Genomic DNA, 10,024 nt, shown 5'->3' on the forward strand with positions numbered 1-10,024 from the left:
TATGGACACGAATAAAACATTGGCAAAAAGCCCAATTGCGCCTCGACTGAGCCTCGCGCCTCATAGCCTCGCTGCGCCTAGGTGCACCTAGGTGCACCTAGGTGCGCCTAAGCTACGTGCTTCAGTGTTGAAAAAGCCCGTTCAGTGAGCCTCAGGCGCGCTTTTTACAACTATGCTTCAACTCATATAAATACCCTAACAACAAATACTTCCAAGAAAATCCCTACATAGAATTTAGAAATAAAGGCACCAGTACTCTTAAAAATGAAACTACAAAGTTTAGATTAAAGATAAAGGAAGCATACAAGTTGAACATAATAAACATTCTTGGTGAAGTTCTCTCCAAGACTCAACATAAGTTTACACAAATATATGAAATGAAGAAAACCTGCATTTTTTTATCTCTTTAGAAGACTCAGCTCAGCTTCATAAATGACTAAACTAGTTACACATTATTGCCGGCTAAATACCATCTATCATTCCAGCAAAATAGACCATAGAAGCACTTGGGAGTTGAAATATGTCGTACCAAATCAAAAGCACTCCTACTGCTGCTGATTCTGCTGCTGGTTTTGGGGAGGAGGTGGCATTCCGGGGCGTGGTGGCCCGAAAACAGGTACAGCTCCTGGCGGCGGAGGCATTCCAGGGCGTGGTGGAGGTGGAGCAGGCATTCCAGGCCTCGGAGGTGGCGGACCAGGAGGTCCTCTCATCATTGGTCCTGGAGGTGGAACCATCGGCCTCTGACCAAATTGTGGTGGTGGGACTTGGTATTGCTGTGGTGGCCTTACTCCAAAAGCCGGTGGTGGTACCGATGGAGGCGGGCCACGTTGCATCTGAGGTGCTTGTGGCTGACCAGGGTAAGCCCCTGGTGGCATTTGCCCAGGCGGCCGGATCACAGGCGGACCTCCACTAGGAGCAGGGTAAGACATGGGCGGAGCCGAGAGTTGCGGAACCGGCGGGCGAGAGATCTGAGGCTGCATCATCCCAGGAGCAGGACCGCCAACGCCACGAACGGGCCCAGCAAGACCAGGCTGCGCTTGAACGAGAGGACCAGTAGGGATCCCACGGCCAGCAGCACGACCAATACCAGGGCCAGGAACGGCATTAGCGCCGGCGGACTTGGAACGAGACTCTTCGGGAGGAGGAGGACCTTCGACGGTCATAGAGATAACCTCTTCACCACGGAGAAGAACAAGGCCAAGCGTTCGACGATCTTCTCGTTCCTCGTTGATGCTGGGATTTTTCTTTCCTTTAGCAGGAGGAAGCTTGCGGAACTCCTCGCAGTCGCCGAGGACGAGATTCATGTGCCGATCGAAAGCCATGAATTTGCCCACCAGCTGCCGGCCGTCTTGGATGGTGACCCGCATCCTGTAGTTGATGAACTGAAGCATTTTGGAACTCTTTGACATCGACATTTTGGCGATTCACAGTGACGAACGGTGAGACTGAAAAGAGGGGGGGAAACCCTAGCTAGGGCGGGTATCAAGAGGGGGGGAAGGGTAGTGGAGGGAGAAATTACTATATAGCGAAAATGGCCAATTAAGATGGATAGATTAGGCCCAAAAGCATTGGTTGGGTTTAAAGATAATCCAATAACTTCGATAATTATTCGAATTTATTTTATTTATTATTTATAGTGAAATTAGACATTTGAAGTCAATTTTTTTATATTAGCTTTTCATACATTACATGTGGCAATAATATTATTTCCAAGGTAGATTTGAATTTAGAGACGATATTACTTAAGAGAAAACGTAAATTTAGAATATTAAAATAAGTAAAATTATAAAATTTTGAATTGATGCATAGATAAAAAGGACAGATAAGAAACTAATATGATGATGCATAGATAGGAATGATTTTGCTGCTCTGTATAACTAATTACTATGCCAAAACAGAGCTGCCATAATGCCTTTTTTTCCAACTACTCGAGGCTCCAGCAAAACCATCATCTATGATGAATCGTATGTTAGGAAATAAACCGAGTACAAGTAATTTCCCTATAACCAGATTAGTGAGAATGCGAAATAAAAGCGGAAAAATAATACCAGAAAATTAATAACGGAGTTCAGCCAATTGTGCTTACATCTCCGGGCTGCTACAGATCTTTTACTAAGAGAAAATTTACAGGTGTTTATACAACACACTTGAGAGAGAACTAGAAGATTTTGGGATGATTTTGAAACTAAATGAGCTAGGGTATTTATAGTTGAAACTTAGGGACTAATCTTTGAAAACACCCTAAAGACTAGTGACTAAAAATAATTTTACCAAGCTAAAAAATCAACAAAAGTAGGCAGCCACCAGCCACCTTTGAATTCTTCTTTAGCCGCCCATGTTGCCCACCTTTGAATTCAACAAATTCATATTTGAATTTTCAACAATCTCCCACTTGAAGACTGATTTTAATCTGTCTTCACACCTTGATCAATGCAACAGCATTTCTGGTCTTGTTATCCTAGCATGCCAACTGAAGTTGAACACAACTTCAGTTTGTCCGTGGTCACCGTCTTTGTCAACATGTCTGCCGGATTTTGAGCTTCACTGATCTTTTCAAGTTTCAAAATCCCATCTTCCAGAAGAGACCGGATAAAATGATATCGCAATTGTATGTGCTTTGTCCTGGAATGAAAAGACGGATTCTTCGCTAGATGGATAACACTTTGACTGTCGCAATACAATATATTGTTTTCTTGTTTCTTGCCTAACTCTTCCAAGAAACTTTGGAGCCAACCATCTCCTTGTTGGCTTCCGTAACAGCGACATATTCTGCTTCAGTTGTGGAAAGAGCAACTATCTTCTGTAGTTGAGAAACCCAACTCATTGCAGTTCCTCCTAGAGTATAGACATACCCTGTAGTGCTCCTTCTGATGTCGACATTTCCGGCTAAGTCAGCATCTACATAGTCTGTTAGTATCGTATCTCTACCTTTGAAACAAAGTGCTTTGTTTGTAGTACCCCGCAGATATCTGAGGATCCATTTGACTGCTTCCCAGTGTACTTTGCCCGGATTATTCATGTACCTGCTAACAGCTCCCACTGCTTGAGCAATATCTGGTATGGTACAAACCATGGCATACATCATACTTCTAATTGCTGAGGCGTACGGCACCTTCACCATGTGTGCACGTTCTTCCTCCGTCTTTGGTGACTGTTCTTTGGAGAGTCTGAAATGAACACCTAAAGGTGTACTTACTGGTTTAGCATCTTGCATGTTGAACCTGGAGAGTACTTTATTGATGTACTCAGCCTGTGATAACATCAAAGTCCCTGACTTTGTGTCTCTCTTGATCCTCATCCCAAGAATCTGCTTTGCAGCGCCCAGATCCTTCATAGCAAACTGCTTCGACAATTTTGCTTCAAGTTTATGATCTCTTGCATGTTTGAGCCTGCAACGAGCATGTCATCAACGTACAACAATAAAATAATGAAGCTATTGTCGAACCTCTTGATGTAGTAACAATGATCTGCTTGGCATCTGGTAAAACCACTGCTACCCATGAAACTATCGAACTTCTTGTACCACTGTCTAGGAGCTTGTTTTAAACCATACAAGCTCTTCTTCAACCTGCATACCAGTTTTTTCTTTCCTGCCTCTATGAAGCCTTATGGCTGCCTCATATAGATTTCTTCCTCCAAATCACCATGAAGGAAAGCTGTCTTTACATCTAACTGCTCAAGATGTAAATTCTCTGCAGCTACAATTTTCAACACCAGTATGATTGTAGACAGTTTTACGACTGGAGAGAAAATTTCATTGTAGTCAATACCTTCTTTTTGCTGAAAACCTTTGACTACCAATCTTGCTTTGTAGCGTTTGCTCCCATCATGCTCTTCTTTGATCCTGTAAATCCACTTGTTGTGGAGCGCTTTCTTGCCTGGTGGTAACTCAGTTAATTCCCATGTCTGATTTGACATAAGCGAGTCCATCTCATCTTTCATGGAAGACTCCCACTTGACTGAATCCTCCACCTGCATTGCTTCATCATAGCACTCTGGTTCACCATTGTCAGTCAGCAACAAGTAGTGCAAAGAAGGCGAATACCGCTGGGTTGGTTTAGGAATTCTGGAGGAGCGTCTCAGTTCTGGTGTGTGGTTCTTCTTGAACTGCTTCAGGATTGATCTGAACATCATTTCCAGAAATCTCCTCGAACTCAGCAAATTCTTTCGTTTCAGCCTCGGTATTACTTGATTATGCGGTTGACCTGTCTTTGTACATCACATTTTCATTGAAAATGATGTCTCTGCTTCTGATGATCTTTCGATTTTCGTAGTCCAAAATCGGTAACCGAACTCATCACCACCATAACCAACAAAGACACATTTGTTGGACTTAGCATCAAGTTTACTTCTTTCAGCAGAATCTATGTGTACATAAGAAATACAACCAAACACTCTTAAGTGTAAAAGGTTTATTTCTTTCTTGCTCCAAGCTTCCTCTGGTATTCTGCCATCCAAAGGAACTGAGGGCCCACGGTTGATCAGGTAAGCTGCAGTGTTGATAGCTTCAGCCCATAGAAATTGGGCAATCCGGCATGTATCCTCATGCTTCTGGCACGTTCATTCAGAGTTTTGTTCATGCGCTCTGCTACGCCATTCTGCTGCGGTGTTATGGGAACTGTTGTCTCCATCTTGATCCCATTGTTTGCGTAGAAATCTCTGAATCTACTGTCTCTGTACTCTCCTCCATTGTCAGACCTCAACCGCTTGACTTTCAAACCAGTCTCATTTTCCACCATGGCTTTCCATTTTCTGAAGGTATCAAAGACTTCTGATTTCTTCATCAGAAAATAAACCCACGCCTTCCTTGTTGAATCATCGATGAAGGTGACATAAAATAGTGAGCCTGCAAGAGATGGAACTGGGGCTGGTCCCCATACATCAGTATGAACCAATTCTAACCTTTCTGCCTTGGGAGTCTTGCCAATCTTTGTAAAGATGACTTTCTTTTGTTTGCCAAAGATGCAATCCTCGCATAGTCCGCCATCTACATTCTTTAGATCCGGCAACTTCCCTTTTGACAAAAGGGTCTTCATCCCTTTCTCGCTCATATGACCAAGCCTTTGGTGCCATAGGTTTGATTTTTCGTCAGCATCTGCTACTGCAATGATATTCTCTAAATTCGAGGTTACATAGAGAGTACCAGTCTTCTTACCACGAGCAATGACGAGTGCTCCTTTGGTAATCTTCCATTCACATCCTGAAAAGGTTGTACTATAACCTTCTCCATCAAGCTGTCCAACAGAAATCATATTTCTTTTGAGGCCAGGAATATGTCTCACTCCTGTCAGCTTCCAGGTGGTCTGGTTTGGCAGCTTTAGTCGGATGTCTCCTTTTCCGACGATCTTCAAGGTTTCATCATCAGCAAGATGAACCTTCCCAAATCACCACTGATATAGTTCTTCATGATTTCTTGCATGGGTGGAGTGGAAATATGCCCCGAATCCAAGATCCATGATTCAATCAGACTGTTGACGCTTAGAATAATGGCATCACTTGTCTCCTCTGTCATGTTGGTAGATTCTTGTGCGCCGGTATTTTCTTCGGTGCTCGGCAATCTCTTTTGAAGTGACCTTTCTTGCCGCAATTATAACAGGTAAAATCTTTATTTCCTGTTCTTGATTTTCCCCTTCTGGATTTCGATCTGCCACGATTTGAATTTCTTTCTGAAGTTCTCCCTGGACTCCGTGTGCAAGGCTGAGGAGGTTGATGCTTCACCCGATTCTCTCCGTCGAATTTCTTCGCTCAATACCAGATCCCGAACATCGTCGAATTTCAATTTGTTGTTCCCCGACGAGCTGTTGACTGCTGTAACAGTAGCATTCCAACTGTCTGGTAGAGATGATAAGAGAATTAAAGCTCGAACCTCATCATCGAACTCAATTTCCACTGAACTCAACTGGGTTGTGATTGTGTTGAGTTCATTTAGGTGTTGTGCCACCGATGCCCCTTCCACCATCGCAAATTGAATAATCGCCTCATCAAATGAACTTTGTTTGAGGCCGATGGCTTCTCATACACTAGAGAGCAACCATAAGACCCCCGTGGTCTTTTCCTTTGCTATGTTGAAAGCAACATTGCGGGATAACGTCAGTCGGATAACTCCGAGGGCTTGTCTGTCGAGAATAGCCCAGTCTTCATTCTTCATGCCCTCTGGTTGTTTTCCTGAGAGGGGTTGATATAGATTTTCTGGTACAGAAAATCTTCAATTTGCATCTTCCAAATCCAAAGTCCGCACCATCGAACTTTTCAATTTTCACCTTCCCTTCGTCTGCAGCCATCGCTCCCACTCGAATCTGGCTTCGTTTGGATCGTTTCTGACAATTTCTGCGAACCGCCGTGTATTAGAACACCTCCGTCGACAAACTCGTATCGCCGACCGAATTTCACTATTCACGAAATTTACTATTCACGTGAATAGTAACCCGAATAGTAACCTCACAAAAAATTGACAGAATTCACAACCAAAAAAGCTCTGATGCCAGTTGTTAGGAAATAAACCGAGTACAAGTAATTTCCCTATAACCAGATTAGTAAGAATGCAAAATAAAGCGGAAAAATAATACCAGAAAATTGATAACGGAGTTCAGCCAATTGTGCTTACGTCTCCAGGCTGCTACAGATCTTTTACTAAGAGAAAATTTACAGGTGTTTATACAACACACTTGAGAGAACTAGAAGATTTTGGGATGATTTTGAAACTAAATGAGCTAGGGTATTTATAGTTGAAACTTAGGGACTAATCTTTGAAAATACCCTAAAGACTAGTGACTAAAAATAATTTTACCAAGCTAAAAAATCAACAAAAGTAGGCAGCCACCAGCCCTTTGAATTCTTCTTTAGCCGCCCATGTTGCCCACCTTTGAATTCAACAAATTCATATTTGAATTTTCAAATCGTATCCGCTATGGTGAGCCTTTTGCCATCTCATGCAATCTGTAAACTCCCTCTAGATTGGTATATCGAGCTGTCCAGTTCAGTTATTGCCTGATCTTAGACGGATTGCTGAAGACTTCTGCTAATCTCCTGGTCGGCATGGAAGATATCCACCCGGGCTTTCTTACATGCCTCTACAAACTCCTTCCGATCTTCCTTTCCATGTGCCAACGTTGTAGATTCTACGTTACGAGGCTGCGTGTTGGAGAGCTTTGACGTGAACGTCAACCAGGTCAGTAACGTCGATGTAATCACGTATGCATGTTCCGTCATGCGTTTGTAGTCAGTTCCCTTCACCTGCAGAAATAAGCACCAAGGTTTCATCAAATTCGTTAGAAAGAAACTGAGCAGGCACTTAAGATGATGAGTGAAGGGAGTGAAACGAATAGCTTACCTTGATACTGGTAATGATACCACGAGGCACGAGCTGCATCGAAGCAAGCACCCGAAATTCGTCCTTGGTCACGCAACTCGGGTCTTGGAGCCTCGCCTAATCTTCCTTCCGGATCCCTTCCTTCCGGATCCATCGATCACATTGAAGTATCTGAATTCGTGTCGTTCCACCAACAACTTTAGCATGTTTTTGGATTGTGACAATCTGCTATGCCTATTCTCAAAACACTTGGAAAGTGGACAAAAATACTAACCTTAGAATCATATCGCCATGTTTGAATTCTTGGAGAAATCTAGAATCATATCCTCTGCCATCTTCTTAGCTTTTCCATACGGATTGATTGGAACCTGAGTTGGTTCCGAAGCAATATCAGTTTGCCGTATATCACAACCGTTAATTTCGATATAACTAAGCATGAAACATGTTTGCAATTTGCCAGTGGGGTTTCTTCAGTGATTGGCATCTTTTTCAGGCTCGCCGTACGTCGCACAAGTACTAGAATATATCAAAGTCGGAACACGGTAAGCAGCCATCGACTTCAAGACCGTCAAGGTGTTTGAAGTAATGTTGTGATAGTACCTGCGAGTCATATGGCCAAACATACCATCGAGAACATCATAGTTTAGACACCATGGAACGAGATACTTCGGATAATAAACCGTAAGGAGACTTACCTGAGAGGATCCATCGTGCTTTCCCCGACATATGCAACTGCCGCGAAGTGCATAACAGCATCAAAGGCGTTTTCCGAAAATATTTTATCTACGGCTTTTGCATCCCCTAGATCGGCATAAATGAACTGCAGCCTTCCAGGTTCGGGAAATAACTCTGTAGAACCTTGACAGCACCCATGTTTCCACGTGAAAGATTCTCCTGCAAAAGAAACGACTCTTCCTTGAAACCGAGACTAACCACACCAGAAAGGAGATTGCTACATATCCTAAACTAAAAACATACCACGATTGTTACTTGGTAATTCTCCTTGAGAAGTCGTAAAGCAGCGTGCGAACCTATATATCTGGCACCGCCCGTTACGAGAACATAGTTACCCTTCTTCTGTCGGGAGAACTGGAAAAACAAAACCAGGGAGTCAAGAACAGAGAAATCAGATAACTTCAAAACAGAAACTGTTACAATTTTCATCAAGCGAAGATGATATTAAGCACAATCCAGAAAACAGTTCGATTAATCGAAATCTTAAGGAAGATGCACAGGGACATGCTATAATTGCTGATGGATACCCCCAAAATACATATATCCACACATAAGAAGTGTCTTTAACAAGTGGGAAGACAGATGAATAATAGCTCTAATCTACACTTTTCCCATATTTGGTCCAATTATCAAATAAATCAAGCTATCTGCAGCTTTTTTGTATCCAATAGAGTGAGAAGAAATAGTCGAAAATCGCATTGATTATCCAGTGGAAGAAGAATTAAGAGATGGAATGGAGAAGAATACATGAGTGGGAGTACTGAAGGATGGAGATTGCTTGAGCATGATATGCATAAGGCTGTAAGTGCAGCAACCATAAGGATTTTTCCAACAACATTGCTCTTCTTTTTAGGATCAGGTTCCATGACATGCAAGAAACAAATCCAACAACAACAAAAATAAATTAGGGATTTTTGCATTAGGAGGGGTTCTAATATTATATCATTAGCATTGCATTCGAGCACAAGCAAGCCGTATTAGAAATTCGGATTTTGTAGCACTCAGATTTGTTACTAAAAAAAAAATGTTACCTGCCAACAGCATCGATCGAGTTGACCTTCTCTGGCTTCTTCCTCTTGATGAATTTAGCATTTGCACACAAGAAGCTTCAATGAATTTATGAATGCAGAGCAAGAAACAACGATTTGTCTCGGTTTCAATGATCAAATCAGAGACCCTTCCTTGGAAATGCTTTTCTGGAAAATGTGCTGCAACACACAAACATATGAAGAACACAAGAGAAAAGCCATATCAGAATCATTAAAAGAGAAAAGGTAAAGAAAAAACAATAACCATTGATTTTTACAAAAGATAGTATAAAAAGGAAGCAAATCTTAAGGAACTCGAATCACCAAGAAAACTTTAAAACACACACAACACACCAATCAAATGATCATTCAGCATGGGAATTCAAAGAAAACAAGCTTTAACTGCAGAGACACAAAGAAAATGGAAAATTTAAAGGAAAAAAAGGGGGTTTTACCTGAAAATGGAAACAAAAAAAAACACATGACAAAACAAAAGTGAGTTTCGAGGCAAAAGAGAAAGTCAAAAAGGTTCAACATGGAATTAACAAAAACGCCATGTAAATACCAATTTATAAACGCATTCAACCATGCAAAACATTAATTTTATGAATTCAGAAAAAGGAAAAAAGGAAACTCACCCACGAAGCTCGGAAACGTGACGGGAAAAAGGAGAAGAAAAGCAAACGTGTAAAGGAAAGGACTCAGAGGAGAGAGATGAATCAGTGGCTTTTAGGATCAGAAGACTATGTTTAAATACTAAAAGCACAGAGGTTTGACAATCAAAGAGAGAAGAAGCTGATATAGGCGTTGCTTTCTCCGTGCCAATGGCGTCTTCAACTTCAATTGTCAACCATCCATCAAACTCCCAATGCTAACATTTGCCGTTTTTCCTCTCAATAATTGAAAAGTGAAATAAATTTGATGTTTTTAATAACAAGAACCAATCAAATGA

At 41.9% G+C, this 10,024-nt stretch overlaps 1 protein-coding gene, 1 long non-coding RNA gene and 1 pseudogene across 2 annotated transcripts; all 3 read right to left on the reverse strand.

Moving 5' to 3' along the window:
* Positions 1–256: 256 nt before the first annotated feature.
* LOC120206269 (small nuclear ribonucleoprotein-associated protein B-like) lies at positions 257–1,486 on the reverse strand. The gene has a single exon (XM_039205973.1). The coding sequence runs from the start codon at positions 1,413–1,415 to the stop codon at positions 546–548; it is 870 nt and encodes a 289-aa protein (XP_039061904.1). The 5' UTR covers positions 1,416–1,486; the 3' UTR covers positions 257–545.
* Positions 1,487–6,877: 5,391 nt separating this feature from the next.
* Positions 6,878–9,136, reverse strand: LOC120206270 (annotated as a pseudogene).
* Positions 9,137–9,188: 52 nt separating this feature from the next.
* On the reverse strand, positions 9,189–9,789 carry LOC120206267. Its single transcript, XR_005524092.1, has 2 exons — positions 9,711–9,789; positions 9,189–9,252 (listed from the first exon to the last, which is right to left on the reverse strand). It is a non-coding gene; the product is annotated as an uncharacterized LOC120206267 (long non-coding RNA).
* Between the last annotated feature and the right edge of the window lie 235 nt (positions 9,790–10,024).

This window comes from Hibiscus syriacus, unplaced genomic scaffold (assembly GCF_006381635.1).
Source record: "Hibiscus syriacus cultivar Baekdansim isolate YM2019G1 unplaced genomic scaffold, ASM638163v2 tig00013584_pilon, whole genome shotgun sequence".
Classification (NCBI taxonomy): domain Eukaryota; kingdom Viridiplantae; phylum Streptophyta; class Magnoliopsida; order Malvales; family Malvaceae; genus Hibiscus; species Hibiscus syriacus.